The 25,040-nt window shown below is 41.9% G+C and overlaps 1 protein-coding gene across 1 annotated transcript in view; it reads left to right on the forward strand.

Moving 5' to 3' along the window:
• The window catches only part of itga5 (integrin, alpha 5 (fibronectin receptor, alpha polypeptide)), a 210,005-nt gene that overhangs the window by 100,329 nt on the left and 84,636 nt on the right, over positions 1-25,040 (forward strand). Inside the window, exons 4-10 of the mRNA XM_028798484.2 lie at positions 2,177-2,300; positions 5,967-6,028; positions 13,814-13,859; positions 18,177-18,302; positions 18,390-18,434; positions 18,642-18,685; positions 22,353-22,409. Coding sequence (XP_028654317.1) covers positions 2,177-2,300; positions 5,967-6,028; positions 13,814-13,859; positions 18,177-18,302; positions 18,390-18,434; positions 18,642-18,685; positions 22,353-22,409 — 504 coding nt within the window. The remainder of the gene's footprint in view (positions 1-2,176; positions 2,301-5,966; positions 6,029-13,813; positions 13,860-18,176; positions 18,303-18,389; positions 18,435-18,641; positions 18,686-22,352; positions 22,410-25,040) is intronic.

Here is a 25,040-nt window from a genome sequence, read left to right on the forward strand (position 1 = left end):
GCATTTACAATTTGCAAAACAAGCACTGTATACGTGTGTGTGTGTATCTCTATTATAAAAAAATAAAAAAAATAAAAAATCTTGGGAGGGAGACGAAGGAGACGAAGGAGACGAGATGTGATCTTCTTGGAAGAGACTTTGACGTCATGCGAGACAAGGCAGTGAGACAAAAGGACAGCTGCTGTACAGGCTTTTAAATGATGGATGCGCAGTGCGACAAGCAGAACACGCAGCACGGCAGCAAATGATCTGATCACATCTCCTTCGCGTGCGTTCAGCCCCACCCTTCACAATGTGAGCAGCGTTGTACGTCCCACAAGAAAGAAATCTAATCACACCCGGGGTCGGAAATAAAGGAGTAGATGACAAAGTAGAACGTTGTAAAGAATTCATAAATGTTGGTGCGGTACATATGCACAGCAGGTTACACATAATGGAAGTACGATAATTCAAAAATCTCAAAAAAAAAAAAAAAAAAAAAAGGATAGGAAAGATCGCATTAGCGCAAAAAAATGGAAATTATTACTTGGTGAAATAACGGAACCGTGAAAAGAGATCGAATATATTGTTCGAATTTAAACTTTAAGTCGGAGACTTGTAGATTGTCCAACTCGTGTTGCCAGCGAGAATTAAAAATGTTGTTGCGTTATGAAGTCCCGCAAAACGAAGACTTATCATGAGATTCTTTCAAGCTACGCCCTAGTTACAACTATTTTCTAACAAGGCCACGATCATCTAACCTCTCAGTTGTGTGAATGCTTTTGTCAGACACACTTCCTGCACTCTCAGCTCTTATAAATTTTATCAGGACAATAATTTTATACATTCTAGATGACACGTCAACAACTAAGCAAAGAAGAAAGAGCATGGGCAAACATTTGAGAAAGTTGTTTTACTTTTTGGAGAGAGAAACGATATTCACTCGCAGGCAGATGTGTTGCGTTGTCACAATGCAAGTCTAAAGACGGAATCAAAATTCAATGCGATCTTGAAGAAAAATTAATTCCAAATATTGTTTTTACAGAAGTTTTAAAGTAAAAGTGTTATTTTCATGGGAATTGTTACATATGCATTATTTTCAATCTCTTTAAATTATACATCTGGTGAACCAAACCCTGGGGTGGGTGAGCGAAACGAGCAGGAAGCAGAGCCCCCCCTAGTGTGTGTAAAATATTTTTTATCTCATTTGAAGCCACCTCCTTCATGTGCAAAAGCATGGCACAATTAATTCTGGTATAGAATGTGGAAAGGGAGAAAAAAGCTACAGAACACTTAGCACTTACCTGCAACCACTTCCAGGGGGCTTTTCTGCTGCTATGGCCTGCAAACTTCTGGAAGGATCCTGGCTTGGAGCAGCTTACAGAGTTAGGGAAAATGAGCACAGATGATGTCACATCTGACTCCAAATGAGTGGTGCGAGGCAGCATTGGGGCGTGAATGTGCTGGCAGGCAGTGCACAAGGCAGAGAAGAGTTCATGGAAGGGGCCATAGAAGATCGGGAAGACTTTGGAGGGGAGCTGAGGAAGATGACCATAGTTTCAGCAGAACTAACCTTGAGGGAGTAATATATCTTGCTTTATACCCCAAAAAATCCACAATTACTCAAAAACCTCATTTTACTGAGTTTTGTTTCCATCCATCCATCCATTGTCCAACCCGCTGAATCCGAACACAGGGTCACGGGGGGTCTGCTGGAGCCAATCCCAGCCAACACAGGGCACAAGGCAGGAACCAATCCCGGGCAGAGTTTTATGTTTCACAACTTTGAAATCATATCTGAAACAAATTTTAGGGGCTATTTCACAAAGCCATCTGTGAAATGAAACCCGCTGTTTTGCTTTTGAAGCACTCACTTTTTTTTTTTTTTTTTGTTCATTATGAAGTTATTGTTTAGTTGAATGACAGCAATAAATTGTGCCAGTATAGAAGTGTGTCTTGTGGTGGGTTGCCATTTTCTTCCCGATTCTGGATTCGTCTGAATTTATTAAGATTGCAGATCTTCAAAAAGGTTTTCACTGTCAAAGGTGCTATATATTTCTAGACTTGACTTTCTAGCAAGGGCTGATAAATGAATGTGAAAATGGCGGACCTGAGAGATATTGAATGCTAATTTTGTTAAAGGGCTACTGGCACCACTCTGACCAGATTCTCTGTCTTTTGTGCTCCCCTCCTACAGGCCTGTGCCCCACTGTACCACTGGAGAACGTGGAAAGAAATCGCTGCATCTGATGTCACAGGCAACTGCTTCCTGTCCATCGGCAACTTTAGCCACCTTGTGCAGTATGCGCCATGTCGTTCAGGTGAGTGTTGCACAGCATGACATAGACACGTGTCACACTCTTCACTAGTTTCTGCAGGTGAAGTCAGGATGGAGCATGAAAGAAGTAAAAGTGAAAACCGTTTAAGAACCTGCACACTGTTTAAGAGTTTGGTCAGTGACGTGACTTGCATAGAAAGCAAAACTACACTGGGACATGTTTAGCTGATGCCAATGTCCCATCTATTTAAAAGATCTGGAGTTTTTTTTTTTGTTCCTTTATTTTTCTTAAAATTATACTATTGGCAGGATATGTGACTTAAACTGTCTTGTTCTATGGTGGCTGATCTTTAGTCAAGATGACATGCATAAGGATAAAGACACTTCTGATGTCTAAAGACACAGAATTAAATTTGTGGCAATAATTTACACACATTGCCTGTGTGTCCTGCAGGAGATGCCTGCTCCCTGGGAATGTATTTTTCTTTTAATGCAGGACACACTTGAACCAGTATACATAAGTGTGTTGCTGGATCTACTTTATCAATACCTGGTTTAGGTCCCCACGTCATTTCCTCTGCTCGAGACTCAACAGGTTTTAATTCTCTGAGGCTGTCACAGTAGGACATGTCCTTAAGTCCCATGGTGCACTTTGTTGCTCTCTTCTGGACAGCTTCAAGTGCTGCTATGTCTGTCTTGTACTGTGGTGACCAGATCTGCACACAACACTCCAGATGTGGTCTTACCAGTGCATTATATAGTTTGAGAATAATGTCCTTTGACTTAAATTCAAGTTTTTATGATACAGGGAGATTCACTTGAAAGAGGCTCTGAATATTCTGTTGTAACTCCCGTTAGGATGAAGCAATCTGAACCAAAAAAATACTCTTTATACCTTGACGTATGTTGAATCGATTGCATTACATGCAATGCTGGAAGTGGTTTCCATTTTCTGCCAGACACATTTCAACAAGGCGTTCCATGTTCCTGAATGTATCAGCAAGTGTCTTTGGGGGAACAGCAGCAATTTGACGTTGGATGTTTTTCTTCAGATCTTCCACAGTGCGAGGCTTGTTCTGATAGACTTTTCCTTTGAACATACCCTAAAGGAAGAAGTCTGGTGGTTTCAGATCTGGCGACCATGGTGGCCAAAGCCCCTTTGAAATTATCCTGTTGCCGAAGAAAGACTCAATTTCTGCCATGCACCGTACCAATGTGTGACATGTTGCTCCATCTTGCTGGAAGTAACTTTCACGATCATCCAGTTGATTCTGACATCACTTAAACAAATTGGTGACCCAATATGTTTACACCATGAAGACGCACTGCTCAGTAGTGCACACCACCGTCCTGATAAGTCGAGTGACTGAGTGAAGGGGTACAGGTGGTATACACCCAGAAGTTGCAAACCGTAGTTAAACGTCATGACAGCTGTCCAATGCCTCGCTCATCACTGACGCAGGGGCATCCCGGCTTCTTCAAAGCTCCATGTTCTGAGGAGCACATTGCACGTTGTTTCGTTCAGATTGCTTCATTCTAGCGAGAGTTATTACAGAATATTCAGGGCCTCTTTCGAGTGAATCTCCCTGTATAACCTAAAATTATATTGGTATGGGTTAGCCACAGAATCACACTGTGGCACAGCCAATTCGCAGCATTGGTGTCTTTGAACTGTGCAGTTACTACAATGTACGTATCTGTAATGCCAGGAGTTAAGCAGTAAGTATGCAATCAGACTTCTATAGAACTGCTCTGTAGTAATGCGTTGGTCCTCTGTAGTACTTACGGAGTACCTTGAGTAACTGTACAGATACAGAATCAAATTGTTACACAAGAATCATGCACTTCCTTGTAATGACTGTGCTTACTCTTCAGCTTGAGTAACAGTCGGGCTAAGCATACAGATGTTACACCATATCTACTAATAATGCCTTATTATGCTACTTGAACTGGAAAGTTGTAATTTCCGAATTTCAAGTAGGAACGTCCTCACAAGTCAGATTTCATGATCAGAAAGTCATGAGTCTCACCAACCTCAAAATCAAGATGGCTGCACCACACATCAGCAGTAGTGAAAGCTGTAATAGTGTTTGTTAGCACTTTGTGTGTGTGTGTCTCATTTGCCAGGGGAGCTTACCCTGTGGTCTGATTGTGGATTCCAATGCCCCAGTGCAATGATGGGGACACTACTGTAAAAACCGAGGTCCTGACTCTTTGTGGTCATATAAACATCCCTTAGCATCCTTCATAAAGAGTAAGGTGTATCCTGATATCCTGGCTAAATTGCTCACGGTGGCCTAGTCATGCAGGCCACCTAATCACCCCCAGTCTCTGACTGGCTATCTCTCACCCCTTCACCACCTAACAACTAATCCGTGTTGAGCACACTGGTACAAAATGGCTGCCGTTGCATCAACCAGGTGGGTGCTACACATTAGTGACTTTTGAATTGGCTCCCCACTTACTATATAAAGCATTTGAAGTGAGAAAAGTGCTGTATAAATGTAAAGAATTTTTATTAAGTCAGTTATACACACAGAACTGTCCAACTTCTATCTGTGTACATGTTGCTATGGTGTGTGGATGCACCAAATATGTAGTGATGTGGTGGTATCAATTTGATCAGTAGATTTCCGTATTCCGATAAAGAAAAACAGTCATACCTGGAGGCATGTGTATTGCTTTTTCAAATGTTTTACTGGAATGTGGTCAACTCTGGTGTGACGTCATTCCTAGCTCTGACGTTCCGAGGTAAATGGAACACCGCAATAGTTTTTACAATATACTGTAGTTACTTTGTACACGAGTAGAGAGACAATTTTAAATCGACTTTTTAATTTTCTTAACTACATTAGTTATGGAGTTCTTACTGTGGAATAGTTTGTGTACTTATCTATGAGGACCTCAAAACACAGCCATCAGCAGTGTGTCTGTCAGTGGAGAGAGTGTCAACCTCGTCGAGATTGTTTAGCTACCTCGGCAGCGACATTCATGTCTCTGGTGACTCTTCCTATGAAGTCAGTAGACGGATTGGGAGAGCATGGGGGGGGGTCATGAGGTCATTGGAAAGGGGTGTGTGGCGCTCCTGATATCTCTGCAAAAGAACGAAGGTCCAAATCTTTAGAGTCCTGGTGCTTCCTGTTTGTGAGATATGAACGCTATCCAGTGACCCGAGATGAAGACTGGACTCCTTCAGTGCTGTGTCTCTTCAGAGAATCCTTGGGTACCTCTGGTTTGACTTTGTGCTGGTCATGGAGTCCCAAATGAGGCACATTACCCGCATTGTGAGAGAGCGTCAGTTACAGCAATACGGCCATGTAGCACGATTCCCCGATGGTGATCCGGCTCACAGGCTCCTCCTTGTTGAGGACTCGAGTGGCTGGACCAGGCCAAGGGGATGACCACGTAACACCTGGCTGCAGCAGATAGAGGGTCATTTCCAGAGGGTGGGACTGGACCAGATGTCTGCCTGGGGGGGTTGTCAACCAGGATCCCAAGCTGTTTCATCATGTGGTGGGTGCGGAAACATGGTGTGCTAGTGCATTCTCCCCAACCTGACCTATAAGTTACTCCAGTTATACTCCGTAATGATTAAATACATTGTATTTTCAGTGTTATTAATGTAAAGTGTTAACAAATTTATTTAAGGAATAGCATGTAATTTTTTTCTTTGCTGTTAGTAATTTTTAAACCTTTCTGTCTCTTTCAGATATGGATGGCCCCCAAGGACAAGGCTACTGCCAAGGTGGCTTCAGTGCAGATTTTACAAAGGTATACTTTCTCCTAGATACCTTGTGATTAGGTCAAACATCTGCCACGTGGTCTCAGTCGGGTTCCCAGGGTTGATTCCAAGCTGCGTATCTCTTACACCATGATCCGCCTCATTTAATTAGTTTGTAGTTCACGTCGCACCATTTAAAAGGACTGTCACGATGCGCTTTAAGCCAGCACCACAGTGCAAGGCCTGTAGTTGGAAAGGATGTTGAACTACACAACAAGCAATGTCATTTTAAAGGACTTCAAATTATTTAAAGGCGTGCTGACCTAACACTGTTATGCTCGCCCCTTTTTTTTGTTTGACATCTAATAATGTGTGCGGCCTGATGGAGTTCTACAAAGTGTTAGCTGGTATGGCAAATTCAGCCAGTTTCTAGTGATGGCAAATTATTACACAGCTTAAAATTGGACGGTATGAAAAATGAAATGACCCCATAATGACTTTCCAGCACGGTTTCACATTTCCAAAGTCCTGCAGCTACGCTACTTATTGACAGCCAATAACGGGAGCTGCCTGTAGTCGATTGACACGTATAGGCTTTGCAGGTATGTCGATCTCAGCCACCCGATGCCGTGGTACGTAAAACATCAGACAGATGAGCCTCTCTTCTGTTTATGAGGTCCAAAATCTTTGTTCCTCGTCATTATGTGCATTGCCATTCCAAGTGAGTGCTCATTGGTTTATCAGCTCTCGTTCACATACAAGTCCAACCCCATAACTTTAGACAAATTCAATCCTGTCGCGGACTGTTTGGACTCAGTTGATGGATATGTCAGACTGCACAACTGACTGCCATGGATGCAAATCACTTCTGCTTCTATCTCACTAAAATTATGTCAATAAATTCTGCGACTGAAAATCATTGAAAAAGTTGTGTAATGTACTGCCAAGTAGTGTGGTAGACAGTAAGACTTGAGGGACTTTCAAAACTCGACTTGATGCTTTTTTGGAAGACCTAAGTGGATAGGACTGGTGAGCTTTGTTGGGCTGAATGGCCTGTTCTCGTCCATATTTTTCTAAAGTGACCGGGCCTAATAAGACCATCAAATTTAACGGTTCATCAAAGTTACTACTTGAGTATCTGGGAGTGGGCTGCACAGTAGTACAGTGAATGGAGTTCCTACTTCAAAATTCCAGAGTCTTCTCTTATAATCTCGGCCCAGGCCTCCGTGATCCCCACTTGTTCCTCTCTCAGCCGGGCCAGCCACAGTGGTGCCCCTTGTCCCCTTGTTTGTGGTGTTTCCTTCTTCCCCTTGTGTTAAAGTGGGTATTTCTGGGCATTCTGGTTTTACTGCCACCACCTGATCATCACATGCAGGTTAAGTAAACTGGCAACTCTAAATGTGTCCCATATGAGTGAGGGTGGGCCGAGTGTGTGTCATTTAATGATCTGGTATCCTTGTTCAGGGTTGGTTATTTCTTGGGTTAAGTACTGCAGCAATAAATGGATAAGTGGGCTAGAAAACAGATGGATGGCAAATTTTATAGATACATTTCTAAAGGCTTCCCAGAGTCCATTATCTTCTCGCGGTCCGTAGACTTGCTGAAAGTACATTTTTTTTATCCCCCTGCTATGGTGGCAAGTGCCATGTACTGGAGGAATGCCACTGTAATGGTGGATCCCTTTACCTGTATCACAGGACTCTGCGTAAGCCTGGTCTAAGTGGTCACTGGGCACAGAAGTATTCGGGTCCTCTTGGCTGGCAGCTTGCTTTTTCATTTACAGGGATACAAGTTTGAGCTTTGGTGGGTAAAGCTTGAAATCCATTGTGAAATGTAATTTTTGTAAGCTGTCAATAAAGCTGAGCTTGGCAGCCTGGTAGTGCACTGTTTAGTGTGGGTGTCTCATGGTACTTTTATCCTGGGTTCAAAGTCTCAAGCAATTCACTGTATGCCCATTCTGTTTGAGTCGTCTTTTCTTCTCCGAGTGTTCCAATTTTTTTTAACAATTCCGCAGACTTGCTTTTAAAGTGAACTGGAAACACTAAATTAGCTCCATGAATTGTATATGTGGGCATCCTTCTCTGGACTCCCGCCCTGCCCAGAGTTGTTTTCTACTTGAATGAAATGAGAGACTCCGACCCGATGCAACCCAGAATCCGATTAGGCGAGTTAGAATAAGTTGATTGTGATTTTAACATGAAAGTCTAAGGCAGGGCAATGTCGGTCCTGGAGGGCCACACAGGTTTTCATTCCAACTCAGTTGCTTAATTAGAAACCAATCCTTGCCAATCTCAGACCTTATTTAATTTTATGGCTTGTTAGTCTGCAATGTAAGGCTCTTATATCGTAGACATTTTTTTCTTTTCCAAGGATATCATCAAAATGATTTGAAGCCTTAAACAGATAATTTTCAGTCTGTCACATTTTCTATTCTGCGTTTTATTAAATCAAATAGTGCATAATGAACACACACAGATATCAATGGAAACAAGCTAGATGGAGAACTGCTGGCTGCTTTGTCATTTACTGTACATCTTACTACTAATAAGGCTCCATTAAAACAGTGAATGCAGCCGTTTAAGATTGAAATAATCAATTAAGGGTGGGGAACCTTAACAAACAAGACCACTAAAATGAAGCATCAATATGTCACTTAAGCAAGAAGGGCTTCATCAGCAATAATTGACTTCTCACTAAATAACTGGGTTGGAACAAAAACCTGCAGCCCCACTGTGGCTCTCCAGGACCGACATTGCCCACTTCTGGTCTAAGGCATAGTTTCTTAAACTAGGGGTCTCAACTCAAAATGGGTTATAGGTTTCTGCCTTTTGGGTCACACAGAATTGTGACTCACCATTGTATTCAGTGGGGAAGGTTTGTGAAGTGTCTGTTGATGTGTCACCGCAGGCCATTTGAGTTTTCTGGAGTAGTCAATGCTTAATCGGTCTCAAAATTAAAACTGTCTGATGGGTATCCAAGTAAGCTAGGATCTCGAGATGCCTCCACTCCCAATTTCCTCCACCATTCAAGTATTTACAAATCGGAACAAACTCCAGAAATGGATGCCCCGAGTGCAGCATGAAAGGCCGATGAATCTGCTCATCTGTGGACAGAGAGTATGCCTTGTCTGATCTGGCCGGCTTACGCCGTTAAGGGTGAGGGTGTCGTCGGACAGTCGGAGAGGAAATGCCACTCGGTTATCTTTGCTAGACAGTGGGGAGACATGGAGGGACAGAAGAATGATAAAGGTGTGAGAGATGTCCCTCGAGTTCACATAACTCATCCCGCTCTGTATGTTCACATACACACACACTTTTGGGGGAGAACAAATGAAGGCTTTTGAGGAACTCTCTGTGACCTTCCCTGACATATTTCTGTGGTGTATTTCAGCCATTATGTTTCCTCTGGGTAATTCCAGAGTGACTAAGGTATTGTTTCAACAACAAGGAAATGCAAGCAGTTCCTTCAGACATCCTTCCTTATCAGGATCACGTCTGGAATCCTGCTGGGTGTGTTCAGGCCTTGTTATTTATGTGTTTAAACTTTTTGCCTTTTATAAAATGTAATTTTGCATGTTCCATTTAGTGACCTCCTCTTGTGGAAACCCCGACTTGGGTGATCAGGGCAGGATATGTGAATTAAAAGAACAGTTGGATATCCTTAATGTTGATATTGATTGAACCTGTTTAACCAAACGGCAGACTTCTGGTGTATCAGAATTATTTCCTGGAAAGCCTTGGTGCTCGCAAATTTTACTTCCAAAGAAACCAGTACATTCTGACAAATGGTTATTGTTTGTCCTGTTTATGCTTTTATTCAGTGTGATGAGACAAGTCCAAGGGTGTGTTAACATGTTTAATAGTTTTAATGGCTTTTAAGCACATTTTAACCCTGTGTTTCACTATGGTGAACACGTGTGATAGGGTCAGGAGTGGACTGGGTCTCAAAACCGGCCAGGGCATCCTCCAACGAGTGAGGTGACGAGGTTGGCCCACTCAGCTCATTATTCATTGGAATTTTCTTAAAACTTGTGATGAGTATGCGGCTCGCTACTTGATATGAGCCAATGATATCTAAACTGTTGCCAAACTTAATCTGTCCGCTGTTGTTTAGACACAACTTAAAATTTGACGACGTGCTTAGAAATAAAATTTAATGAAAAATAAAAATTTAGTAACATGACTTACACGTTATTAGAGTACATGTCAAATGTCAGTTATGTCCAAGTGCCAGTATCCTAGTAGGCTGCTCATAACTCAGGTTATAATGAAAACCTCACATGACTGAAATGTTCCATTAACATAACGATAAACTGTAAATGTTCTGTTCTAATATGAAAAATTCCTATCTTGTGCTTTATAACTTTATTTCATCATACTAATAATCGCAGCTGAAAACCACTAATTATCACTCACTCCGACGACCAGAGAACAATAACAACAACAACAGCATTTATTTATATAGCACATTTTCATACAAAAAGTAGCTCAAAGTGCTTTACATAATGAAGAAAAGAAAAATAAAAGACAAATAAGAAATTAAAATAAGACAACATTAGTTAACATAGAAAGGAGTAAGGTCCGATGGCCAGAAAAAACAAAAAAAACTCCAGAAGGCTGGAGGAAAAAAAAATAAAATCTGTAGGGGTTCCAGGCCATGAGACCACCCAGTCCCCTCTGGGCATTCTACCTAAAATAAATGAAATAGTCCTCTTTGTAGTTCGGGTTTTCACAGAGTCACTTGATGCTGGTGGTCATACAGACTTCTGGCTTTTAATCCATCCATCATTGTTGGATCATCATGGTGCTTTGGGTAGTGCGCCACCACCAACAGGACACCGGAAAAGGAAACAGAAGAGAGAGTAGGGGTTAGTACAGATTTTGAATGAATAGTTATTATAATGAATTGGATATACAGAGTATCAGGATTAAATTACAGTGAAGTTATGAGAAGGCCATGTTAAAGTAATGTGTTTTCAGCAGTTTTTTTAAAGTGCTCCACTGTATTAGCCTGGCGAATTCCTACTGGCAGGCTATTCCAGATTTTAGGTGCATAACAGCAGAAGGCCGCCTCACCACTTCTTTTAAGTTTTGCTCTTGGAATTCTAAGGAGACACTCAGTTGAGGATCTGAGGTTACGATTTGGAATATAAGGTGTCAGACATTCCGATATAGAAGACTGGGCGAGATTATTTAAAACTTTATAAACCATAAGCAGAATTTTAAAGTCAATTCTGAATGACACAGGTAACCAGTGTAGTGACATCAAAACTGGAGAAATGTGTTCGGATTTTCTTTTCCTGGTAAGGATTCTAGCAGCTGCATTCTGCACTAGTTGCAAACGATTGATGTCTTTTTTTGGGTAGTCCAGAGAGGAGTGCGTTACAGTAATCTAGTCGACTGAAAACAAACGCATGAACTAATTTCTCTGCATCTTTCGATGATATAAGAGGTCTAACTTTTGCTATGTTTCTTGGGTGAAAAAATGCTGTCCTAGTGATCTGATTAGAATAGAATACATTCAACATGCATGAATAGAATGCATTAAACATAATCTAATTATTGGTACCAAAGAATTTAAATACAGATATGAGATAAAATAATTTACAATAATGTATATGCTAACCTTTTAATATAGCGGTATTGAAACAGAAATCGGAAAAGAGCAGTTTTAACCAAATTTTTTGCTGCAGCGTTGTGTACTGACAACTAAAACAACTTCATGACGTAATACTGTATATTATATAGGACTATATAAATCACAGTACTAGACAGAGAATGTTTAGTAGTTTGACATTAAAATTAATTTTCTAAACAGTAACCAGTACATAAAATTTATTTCATGAAACAGCCGGCCCATGATCAGACCAGAGTCCGCGGCCCACCGGGCATTGCCCAAATGCCCTAATGGCCGGTCTGCCCCTGGATAGGGTGCACAGCATGGTAATTAGCTGCAAGTGTGGAGGGGTTGGTACTTAGGAGATCAGAAAAGAGAGAGTGAGAAAATGTGGAGCTTGAAACGAGAATAAGAAAGATTGATCACTCGTGAGATGTTCAGGTTTGATTAGAGGAATTCCATGGTGACGGGCTACAATAGGGATCAGACCCGATTTGGGTTGGTGAAATGTTTCTAGTGCTACCACTGTGCCACCTGGTGACCTCAAGCGATGCATCAAAATAGCCGAGGACCAGACCCGACATCGACCTTTTGTTGTTTTTTTGCATATACAGTAAGTTGTGCCCCATCACCAGCATTCAACCTCTCATGGATTCCTTTTGGCTTCTTCCCTTCCTTTTTAAGGAATTTAATGCTGGAGTGATGCTCCCAATCTGTCCATTTCTTCCTACTGTAGACTTCGCCAGTAGTTGTGTTTGCCTTCCTTTTCTCTTTGAGTGATAACTATTTAATGACCTCACACACCACATGTGTGGCATACCAAGTCATGTCCTGATCTCCAGTGACAAGGTCAAATCTTTAATACAAATATACAGTACTCAAGTAGATAATCTATTGAACATCCCTCGTATGTATGGGATGAAAATGCATGAATATTGGATATGTCTGCCTCACCAATCAGAGCGATGTACTGATTACTCTGTGTTACAGCAGGTCATGGGAGCGTTAAAAGAAGAACCTGAGAGTACGCATATGGACCCAGTGAGAAATAATAGAAAATGAGACTTGTTTAGATTTTTCCAGCCCATTTTTTCCTCCTCCTAAGAAAATTTGAAAATAAGCTGGAAAAACGTTTCTCCCTCAGGAGAATAGCAGGTACACAGAAGAAAATCTCTGATTAAATGGCTTCTGTAATACACTAAAGCAGTGTGGCTTCTAATTCCATGGTTTGAGAACCTGACAGTGCTTTTGTTCTATAGAATTAAATAGAAATATTTGATTGCCCTCAATCACCAAAGAAGAAATTGAGCATGTTGTTCAGGTTAATTAATGATTGCATTTGCATTTATTTGCTTATTCAAACCGGGTCCACCCTGCGTGGAGTCTGCATGTTCTCCCCGTGTCTGCGTGGGTTTCCTCCGGGCGCTCCGGTTTCCTCCCACAGTCCAAAGACATACAGGTTAGGTGGATTGGTGATTCTAAATTGGCCCTAGTGTGTGCTTGGTGTGTGGGTGTGTTTGTGTGTGTCCTGCAGTGGGTTGGCACCCTGCCCGGGATTGGTTCCTGCCTTGTGCCCTGTGTTGGCTGGGATTGGCTCCAGCAGACCCCCTGTGACCCTGTGTTCGGATTCAGCGGGTTGGAAAATGGATGGATGGATGCTTATTCAAAGCGACTTACGAAAGAGGCCAACATAATCGAGTCTGGGGACTGTTTGGGAACAAATGTTACAAGACAAGGCTACAAAACCAAACGTCACGAATGTAGAGCTAGGAACAAAATATGGACTTGTTACAATTCACAGATTAACAAAACCTATCACCTAGATAGAAATTCAGCAAACACAAAAGTCTTCATGCTTCTTGAACATATTGGGAGAGTCCAAGTTTTGAAGGGAGGAGGGCACTGAGATTGAGACTGAGATTTGATGCCACGCAGAGGTGGCATCGGCAGACGCCATTCATAAGCAGAAAGATCGAAGTGTTCGAGAAGGAGCATTGGACCTCACATGTCTCCATATATGTAGGTGTTGACCCAATGACTACTCCTTAGTCAAGCGTCAAGGTTTAGCAGCTTGATGGATGTTTTTGTATTTTTTCCTGTTGTCCTTCAGTAGTAGTTGTAGTATTGTCACACATACTGTATAATGAAAGCTGATCTAATCCAAAGCATTTAACATCTTTTTCTCTCTTTTTTTTTTTTTTTTCCCCCTTCTGCTGTAGAGTGGTCGCGTTGTTCTTGGAGGACCTGGAAGTTACTTTTGGCAAGGTAAGCTGTAGCTGCTTACTCTGAAAGTCCATTTGCTTAAATCGGGTAAGAGAATGGGCAGCTGCTGTCCAACAGCATCGCCCTGGGATGTCACCTATGCATATGTGACTTGGGTTCAGTTCCCTGAAACTCTTTTGTATTGCATCATTCAAGCTCAGTAATTGCGTGTTGGCGAAGGTGGAGGGGCCACGTATTGCTTATAGGGGAAATGTTTTATTTTCCATTAACATTGAATCCCATCACAAAAAAAATGCGTTTTTTTTTCAGTTATCTGAATTTCAAGCATTTGTATAAATTTTGTGGGCCCTCCTTTGCTAGGCCTTTGTTGCCCAGCTGCTGTCCTTCATGCTAGTTCATGATGGGTTACGAAAGATGTTTTCTGTGTCTTGCAGATCTTCTCAATGCAAAATTCAACCGTTTGATTTTAAAGATTTGGTTGGATGTCTTGAAGAACTGAATTACTTTATGTAGTAATGAACTGGGTTCATGCAAATGACTTTGCTCAGTGGTCATGTTTCTTGGTGGGGCTTTGGTCAACAGATGACAAATTATTAATTTCTGTTCTACTAATGGAATTCTCCACTCAAAACTAATTTCTTTTATATGTTATCCCATATAGTTTGTTGAGATGGCCGTGAAAAACATTTTAACCTCATGTTTACATGCAGAATGAAGAGAAGAAAAGCTTTTGATTATTTAAAAAAATAAAAGTTTGTGCAGCACTGCTCACTATGACGTAAAATATAAAATGGGTCCATCCATGGGTAAATCTTGGGTTACTTAGCCTCTTTAATAAAAACCCCTGTGTGCGTCCAGTGTCCGTGTGTGTGTGCGTCTTCTGGTGAAGTGCGCATGCGCGGGGCACGGGGCGACGCTTCAAAGGCCGCCTGACGCGTCACACAAGACAGAGAGGGCGGGACCTATAAAATATCATGCGACCGATCCAATCAGATTTCGGTAAGTGAGGTAAGCCCTAAAACATAAAACACGAAAAATCCAAACGGGTACTGAGACGCGGAGACCAGCTTCCCCATTGTTGTGCAAGTGTTCACTCTGAGGATGTCAGATTTGCGATTAAGAAGCTTGGCCCGGTAAAGTGACGGTCGTTGAAGGGGTTTTCCTAAATATATGAATTTTCGTGATATTACAATACAATGACTTTTAAAAGTAGATTTATTTTTGCGCACATTACATCAGTTGCTGGGGAGAATCTGCTGATTGCCCACTGTTGTGACAGAAAATTAAACACATATTACGGACAGCAAAGCCAGTATTACTGTCAGAGAAAATTACAGGCATTTTACGGAAAAAATTTAATGAGGTAAAAGGTCCCTTGCCATTTAATATAGACTGTTCCTACTAATGTTTATGGACTACTGTTCTAGCGCCTGTTATTGTAACGGGCTTAATGTCTACTGTCATATAATCCACATGCCAGTTATCCAGTTGTATGCAGAAAAACAAAGCAAAAGGTTTTTTTGCTAAAATTTCCAAATGTGAAATACAAGAAAAAAAAATCGGGAGTGGTCTCCCCTCGACTTTCTTGTACTCTCAGATATGGGGATGGATATTTGAAGAGTAAACTGCGAGACAATGATTATATTTTTATATCGGACTCAGAGGTCTAAAACATAGAGGTTCATCAAAATCTCGATGTTGAATTTTTGGATGATTACAATATTTTCCCTATACGAGAAAGTAAAGAGCAACAGCAGCCAAATAATAAATGAAACCACTGTAAATGTCAGTGGGGCGACTGCAACAGAAGGCAGTAGAAGAAAACGCCAATCTAGTAAACAAAATGTCAGTTATCTAGTGGTAAACAGAAATTGATTCATGGACTGGAATTCATTCTTTTTCCGCCATTTATCTGACACTGTGTCATTGGGGCAGCAGACTCGACAGCAAGGCCCATACGTTCCTTTCTCCAAGGCACACTTGCCAATTCATTATGTAGGATCCTATAGTTTTCCCAAGCCATCTGGGAGATATAATCCTTCCAGCAAACGTTGGGTCTTCTCTGTGGTCTCCTCCCATGTGGTCATGCCCATAAAACCTCCACAGAGAGGTATCCATGTCGGACGCCTGAACCTCCTGAATTGGCTCCTCTTGATACGAAGGGTCAGCAGCTCTACTCTGAACCTCTCCCAGATATCTGCGCTACTCGCCCTGTCGCCCTGCGGAGAAAGTATTTTGTCTGCTTATACCAGCGGTCTCTTTTTTTTTTTTTTTTTTTTTTTTTTTTTCCAGTCATTCCCCAAACCTTCTGACCATAGTTCAGGGTTAATTCGAGAGCTAATTTTGGCTCCGCTCCTTATTCACCACTGCTTATCCGTGCTGCCACTGCATAACTGCACTTTCCACACCAACACATCTGCCCATCTCACCTGTCCTTTTCCCTACACTTGTGAATAAGACCCTGAGATACTTCTGCACATCCACTTGAGAAAACACATTACTGCACAGCGCCAACTTGTGGAACGACGGAGAATTACCATTACTACAGCCCTTCAACTGTCCCCTATGCACTTGCATCAGACAATGTATGTTGTTAATTTCTTTTCACCTCTGCATGTACTGCTGTAACACTCGCCCTCCGTCAGTTTGCCACAATGCATATGGTTGCGCACCAGTTATCCTTTGCCAATCAAGTTCAGTTGTGTGAACTCGTCTATCACAAGGTATCAGTGTGTGTGCTTCACTAGCCTTGTAAATGATGTGTATGTGTGTATATAATATAAAATCCAATGTCTGTTTGTCCTCTTTTCACGAGAGAACTACTTAGCGGATTTAGATTGGGTTTTTTTGTAATTTGCTCAAACATGATTTTGCGACTTCTCTCATCACACTAAGTACCGTAGTACTCTTGCGGTAGCAATTTTATTTGAGCAAATCTGAAAGAGAGAGGCTGCAGACTCGCGCGTCAGCCACCATTCGAGTCACTCTACCTCACGCCTCATATTGGAGTGTACCTTGTCTCCAGTTAGCTAGCGACACCTGTTTGTTCAACAGACATTATCATCTAAGGATTAAGGAGTAACGTTTGACGTTTTTGAGAGATCAGAGCTACGTGCGTTTTAGAGGGTAGCTGCTGACTGGCAGAGATATCACGGCCACATGCTTTTCTCCCCACACGGGGGGCGCAGAGCTGAACACAATTAGATACAGTGCCAACGTTTGATGTTACAGTGTACCTACCTTCCGCTTGGCAAGAAATAATTTTATTTTAATTGATTTGAAAAGTTTGTCCTGTTTCACTACTACGTGGGCAGAGCCGCAGGGGACAGCTAGTATTTAATACGTAAATACATCGTAATGAGAGATGTTTTGATTCACATGAGCAAAAATTTACTAAAGAGGTTTTTTGGGGTATTAATGTTTTGTTTTCCATGTTGGAAACTGCTGCCTAAAGCTTTATTCATACATCCTTGCTTGCTTCTTGTTTTGTGTGGCTCCCTAAATAATGTAATCCGTCCCATAACGATAAAATTAATTCTGTTCGTTAACTAATCGATTTAGCCTGAATGTCAATAGATATTGTCTGGCCTTGGATATTTAAATTTCAAATTTTCTGTTTTATTAGAAAATATGGGAATCTCTTAATGAAAATTTTGTGCTGTCGATTTTTTTTAATTACAACAGGTCCTCATTACTGAATGCTGAAGTCTTAAATTTGTGGACGGCTGGGTGGATAATCCCTACATGAGGGAATTTTACATTTCTTTACCTTTTTTTAAATATTCCTAAGTGGGTTTTCTCATCTTTTGAATGGAGAGTTGTAGGTAGTGTTTTTAAAATCGCTCAAAAGTGAATCATGAATCGTCTGTGTTTCATGGAGTTCATAAGGTGGTCCTTCTGGTTAAGGAATGAGCTGGGAGGCTTCCTAATCCACTCGGTCACAGCAGTCCAAACTGTCTGTTTTTAATAACTTTCTCAGCACTGTCCAAAATGAATCTACAGAATTTTGGGAATGTTCGGAAGAGCTGAATAAGTAAAATAGCACACCACTGGAGGTGGCGGTACAGCTCTTCTTCATGACAATGAAGTGTCCCAATGTGTGTTCTCTTTATTTTTCATCCTTCAAAATTAAATTCTTTACTTTAATAGCATCCTTGTTCTCGGAGAATGGAAGGTGACCTTTGTTTAGTACTGTGACCTGTAATAATACCCTCTGCAGGATGCACAGAGGGATGCCCTGATCCCAATATCCCTTCTCATTGTTGAGATGCATCAAGAGACAAGTTGCTGAGGTTTACAGATAGCACGACTAGGCAGCACCAAAAGCTCAAAGTCCCACTGCTGTTTTCTTTCTTGTAGGTCAGCTGCTGTCGGCCAGTCAGGAGAACATTGTGAAAGCCTACTTCCCGGACTACTTCATCCTGCCAGTGAAGGAACAGCTTCACACACGCCAAGCCCAATCTTCCTATGATGACAGCTACCTCGGTCAGTGCCATCTTTTTTTTTTTTTTTTTGGTTTCCCACCTCTGGACTTTCCCCGTAACTGACAATCTGTGCTTCATCCCAACGCAGGTTACTCTGTGGCTGTGGGAGAGTTTACAGGAGATACTGATGAAGGTACGATGGCTGGGCTTACTCTGCCAACCTGCTCTTCAAGGGACTGGCTTTAATTGAAAGCTGTTGGGACTGTTCTAACTGAATTCTGAACTTTTGAGTTTATTTCCAAGTAATTTTAAGAACAACTAGAAATCTTATCAATTGAATGAGTTATTTTTTTTTATTTCTTTGTTTTTGACACTGAACTTTGGACTCCTTCTATTCCAGATTTCGTCACTGGGGTACCCAAAGGAGCCATGCTGTTTGGCTACGTAAGAAGCATTATATATTTTTTTTCACTCCCTTCCCCTTTCTTGGCTGCTTTGTGCAAGAGCTGAATTGTCCTGAGAGATGTTCTGGCTTTCTGTCATGATTTTTCCAAATTTCATCTGGGAGATGCATAGTTGCTTAATTCCTAAGAAATGTTTGTGAGTTTTCAGCTAAGGATGCAGATGTTTTTGATTTACGCTGTTCTTTTGCTTTACACCCTTTTTTATTCTGTAGCTGTGTTTCATCTGTATAGCTCCTTTCATGTTAGTTCATCTCTCTCTGTTGTTTTTCCACACACTTTTGTAATTTTACACCAAAACTGCCATGGATTTGTATAGCTGCTTTTAATACTTGTTATTTAAAAAATAATTGCATATATTTAACACTTTCTGGGTGGCATAACTGGAGTTCTTCCGTTCCCTTTGTGCAAAGTTCTCCATGTTATGTAAAGAAAAAGAGAAGAAAACTCTGGTTGTGCTACTTGTTGTGTTCCTTGTTGTCATCATTGTATTGACCAGTTGTTAAATCAGAGAATCTACTGTAAATCCTCCATTGAACTCCGTCTGTATCTCACTAGCTTTGCAAAGTGTCTTGATGGGGACTGCTGTTTATATATAGTGTACTAGGGGGCAGAGCCTGCTCACTTCGCTCGCCAACCCCTGTGCGATCCCTACGCACTAGTCTTTTCCTGAATCTGCCGCTTGTGACGAATCGTGCTGTACTTTTGGATAAGCACGAATATTAACTCTGTCTTTCGAAACTATTATCGCTAACAATTCGTCACATGTTGGTTTATTATGTATCTGTGAGTGTGATCTTTCGGATTCATACAGAAATCCAAGTAAACTTCTTTGTCCGTGTTTTTCAGATAAATTTTGTGTAAAGTGTGATACTTTTGGACGTATGGATTTGTATCCATTATTGGCTGTAGAATTTCTAATACGTCCGATCGTCTAACTCTTTCGATTCATATGTTGTATCGCTTCCCCGTGATCATAAATATAAACCTGACCGAATTGTGGTTTCTTTGAAATTAAACTTGTAGTAGCTCTGTCATATCACCTATGTCCATATATTCAATCTGTTTTCACTGTTCCGTTATTTCATTGAGTAAGAACAGAAAGCTCTACGATCGCCGCAGAATAACAGCATCGTTATCACACCAGCCGACAAAGGAGGTGCAACTGTCGTATTAGACAAGGAACAATATACCACAGCAATGGAAGAAATGCTTTCTGACACCAACACTTATCAACAGCTGAATAACAACCCAACTAAGACCACTCTTAACAAAATAAACACCGCTCTGATCAAACTCCAGAATAACAACTGTCTAGATGCACAGAATTATTATAAAATGAAATCCAGCAATGCTAACTGCCCTGAATTTTATGGACTCTCAAAAATACATAAAACGCCTCTGAAATTCAGACCAGTGGTCAGCCTAATAGGTGGACCAACTTATAAGAAGACTTTTTCAGGCACTCAAACATTTAACTTTTGACTCAGAATATTCTGTGAGCAGCGCCGAGTTGGCATTGCAACGCCTGAAAGACGTATCAATCGCGGAGGACGAGGTCATGGTCTCGTTTGATGTCATATCACTATATACTATGACTGAGGAGGAGGTGCAGAAGTGAGCTGTTTGGAGAAGGTCAATCAAGCACATTGACCCAACATGAAAGTGGAAAAAGATGATATGAAATATATTACACACACAGTGTGTATTAAGAACTTTTTTTCCCCACATTTAGGTATGTTTCAACTTTGTTAAAATCATTTCACTTGTCCCCTCACCAAGCAACACTCAATACACCATAATAAAAAAGCGAATCCCAGATTTTAGACATTTTTGCAAATTTATTAACAATAAACTGAAATATTGCATTGACGCACAAATTCAGACCCTTTAGTGAGTATTTAGTTCATGTCCATTTTGGCAGTGTTTCCAGCGTGGAGTCTCCTTGGGCCTGACACAACAAGCCAAACATCTGGATTTGGAGATTTCCTGCCATTCTTCTCTGCAGATGTCCTCAAGCCATGTCAGGTTGTATAGAGACCGTCAGTGGAAAGTGTATTTTCAGGTCTCCCTAGAGATGTTTGATTGGGCTGAAGCCCAGGCTCTCGCTGGGCCACAACAGGACATTTCCAGAGTTGTCCATAAGCCACCTCTGTGATGTCTTTGTTTTGTGCTTTGGGTAATTCTCCTGTCTCGAGCAGGTCTTCATTAAGGATATCTCTGTACTTTGCACTCTTCTATTTTCCCTAGACCCTGTCTAGTCTCCCAGTTCATGATGCTGCCCCCATCATGCATCACCTGTGGAATGCTATTGCACAGGTGGCGAGTGGTGCCTGGTTTCATTTTGACATGACACTTAGAGTTGAGACCATATAGTTCATTCTTAATTCTCATGGTCAGAGTCCTGTTGAGCTTTCTTGTTTTGTCTGGCTACTTCGCCATTAAGCCCAGTTCAGTGGAGTGTTGTTGTGATGGTTGTCCTTCTGGAAGTTTCTCCCATTTCCACACTGGTTTTCAGGAGAAGAGATGACTTCTTTGATTGAGCTCCAAAGTTTGCTCAGTTTGGCTGGGTGGTCAACTCCAGGAAGAGTCCTGGTTAACCCAAGCTCTTTCATTTAAGAATTTATGGAGGTTCCCATGTTTTTGGGGACCATCCTGTCTCCAAGCTCCATAGGCAATTCCTTCAACCTCTTGGGTTGGGTTTTGCTCAACTGTGATAGACAGGTGTGTGCTTTGCCTAATCAGGTCCAATCATTTGTATCGACCACTGCAAACAAGGCGTAGAAACATCTCGCTGATGATCAGCAGAATGGGATGCACCAATGTGTCCTAGCAAAGTGTCCAAATATGTGTGTCAATGTCAAATTTATCAGTTTTTTTTATTTTTAATAAATTAGCAAAAATTCCTTTTTTCAGGATTTTTACATTTTTAAATAAGGCTGCAGGAAAACAAAATATGAAAAAGTAAAGGTCTGGATATTTTTGGAAAGCCCTGTATTTTACAATATCCATATTTTGTCATTTGGAGCACTGGGTGGTTTTCTATAGTGCCTTACGTAAGAAATTTGACAAACAAAAGGAGACCATTCAGTCAATCAAGTCCATTTGTTTAGCTACTAGGTAAGCTGTCCCAATAGTAATTCAATACTGAGCATCATTCCAAGGCTCTTTAAAAGCACAGATCCATGGGGCAACTGTTTTCAGTTTACCTGCTCAGGGTCTCACAGTGAGTTGAAGGTGAGAAGTGAATAAGCTGCCTTGTGGGTTCGAGCCCCAGGTACTTGTCCACCGTGCTCTGTTGCCCGCCACAGGGTCACACAAATATGCCAGTTGTGTTGTGCCAATGGTTCAACACTTCAGCTGTCCAGCCTTTAAAGGAATCGCGATCTGCCCCTCATGCTGCATTTCCTAACACACCAAAGGCCGATCAAACAAACCTCCATTACCAACCACTCTGCTTTCACCTCCAAGGCTTTCAAACTTTAGATTTCTAAAGCTCAAGTGTTTCAATGCCATTTAATTTTGTTTTCTGTAAAATATCTTCAGTGCTGTGTGTGAAGTGTTTTTGTGAATTCTTACCTGGACCTCGGTTCTGACTGTAGCATGTTAAGATACTTTAATCCTTGATCACTCTCCCTATTTATTTTTAGGTGGCCATTCTTAATGGAACCAACATAAAGACCGTCTCAAATATTTCCGGCACTCAGGTAAGATGTCATTTGAATTTCATCCTTCTAGCTAACAAAACTTTTTAGGCCTCCTTAGCCATTCATTTTGTTGCACGTGGTTGAAGGGGGTGAATGGAGCTTGAGGGAAATGATGTCACTAGTGGGCATCAAATGTGTATTATAGCTGTCGTACTTTCAGAAGGATTTTAAAGAAGTTTAAATTGGTTCCTGTTCTTGAGACTTTAACCTTAGTCGCCTGGGTCCTCATGTGTAAAACCTGTCTTAGATTTCAGCATGGGAAAGGCACTATATAAATAAAATGTAGTATTATCCTAAAATTCTGTTGACATTGGAAAGGCGAAAACAGCATACGCATACAAAAATTTGGATTTCTAAATCTATGTTCTCTACATGCCATGCCAAGTGCCTTTAGAAATTGTAATTCAACTTAATATTATGCAGTTTTAGCCACTTGTAAGCCTGTCGTCAGCAACCATATATGCTGTGTACAAAAATAAATAAGTATATCATACATACATACATACATACATACAGTGCATCCAGAAAGTATTCACAGCGCATCACTTTTTCCACATTTTGTTATGTTACAGCCTTATTCCAAAATGGATTAAATTCATTTTTTTTCCTCAGAATTCTACACACAACACCTCATAATGACAACGTGAAAAAAGTTTACTTGAGGTTTTTGCAAATTTATTAAAAAATAAAAAAACTGAGAAATCCCATGTACATAAGTATTCACAGCCTTTGCTCAATACTTTGTCGATGCACCTTTGGCAGCAATTACAGCCTCAAGTCTTTTTGAATATGATGCCACAAGCTTGGCACACCTATCCTTGGCCAGTTTCGCCCATTCCTCTTTGCAGCACCTCTCAAGCTCCATCAGGTTGGATGAGAAGTGTCGGTGCACAGCCATTGTAAGATCTCTCCAGAGATGTTCAATCGGATTCAAGTCTGGGCTCTGGCTGGGCCACTCAAGGACATTCACAGAGTTGTCCTGAAGCCACTCCTTTGATATCTTGGCTGTGTGCTTAGGGTCGTTGTCCTGCTGAAAGATGAACCGTCGCCCCAGTCTGAGGCCAAGAGCGCTCTGGAGCAGGTTTTCATCCAGGATGTCTCTGTACATTGCTGCAGTCATCTTTCCCATCTTTTAGTCATGACTCACTGTCGTATCTCACTGTCGTATCTAATGGGAATGAGATGCGTACAGTTTGCAAAGTGTCTTGTGATGATTTACCGCGGGTCAATTTAAGAAATTGACATTGCTCGGCTATGACTGTTGGTGGCAATCCAACAAAAGGAACAAACCCCATCCTAATCCACTCCTCCTGTGAATGTTGGTGGAGGAACCGATCTAATAGTCCTGTGATTAAGTCTCAATGACACTATAAAGGGCAAGATAGAGTTAGTTTAAGAAGCCCTGATTTACATTGAGAACAAATATGCAATGTCACTTTTTATGTGTCGCTTAACACTCGGCTGCGAACCGATCCAGAGAGAGCTGAAGATCATGGCCTGATGAAGCAAACAGGACAACATCATCTGCAAAAAGCAGTGACCCAATCCTGAGTCCACCAAACCAGAAATTCTGTCCGTAAAAGTTATGAACAGAATCGGTGACAAAGGGCAGCCCTGGCGGAGTCCAACTCTCACTGGAAACGGGTTCGACTTACTGCCGGCAATGCGGACCAAGCTGTGGCACCGATCGTACAGGGACCGAACAGCCCTTATCAGGGGGGCTGGTACCACATACTCTCGGAGTACCCCCCACAGGATTCCCTGAGGGACACGGTCGAATGCCTTTTCTAAGTCCCCAAAACACATGTAGACTGGTTGGGCAAACTCCCATGCACCCTCCAGGACCCTGCTAAGGGTATAGAGCTGGTCCACTGTTCCGCGACCAGGACGAAAACCACACTGTTCCTCCTGAATCCGAGGCTCGACTATCCGACGGACCCTCCTCTCCAGGACCCCTGAATAGACTTTTCCAGGGAGGCTGAGGAGTGTGATCCCTCTGTAGTTGTACACACCCTCCGATCCCCCTTCTTAAAGAGGGGGACCACCACCCCGGTCTGCCAATCCAGAGGCACTGTCCCTGATGTCCATGCGATGTTGCAGAGGCGTGTCAACCAAGACAGTCCTACAACATCCAGAGCCTTGAGGAACTCCGGGCGTATCTCATCCATCCCCGAGGGCCCTGCCACCAAGGAGTTTTTTGACCACCTCGGTGACCTCAGTCCCAGAGATGGGGGAGCCCACCTCTGAGTCCCCAGGCTCTGCTTCCTCATTGGAAGGCATGTTAGTGGGATTGAGGAGGTCTTCGAAGTACTCCCCCCACCGACCCACAACGTCCTGGGGAAGACCCAGGACACACTGGAGGGACTGTGTCTCTCGACTGGCCTGCGAACGCCTTGGGATTCTCCTGGAAGAGCTAGAAGAAGTGGCCGGGGAGAGGGAAGTCTGGGCATCTCTGCTCAAGCTGCTGCCCCCGCGACCTGACCTCGGATAAGCGGGAAACAATGGATGGATGGATGGACTTTTTATGTATAATTTATTTTCACATAGATTACCTTGCATGAAGATCTGCTGTTTGTCTGTTCAAATATGTTGTAAAAGTTAAGCTTCCATGGAGTGTATTTCCTATTTCAC

This window comes from Erpetoichthys calabaricus, chromosome 3, assembly GCF_900747795.2.
Source record: "Erpetoichthys calabaricus chromosome 3, fErpCal1.3, whole genome shotgun sequence".
Taxonomy (NCBI): Eukaryota; Metazoa; Chordata; class Cladistia; order Polypteriformes; family Polypteridae; genus Erpetoichthys; species Erpetoichthys calabaricus.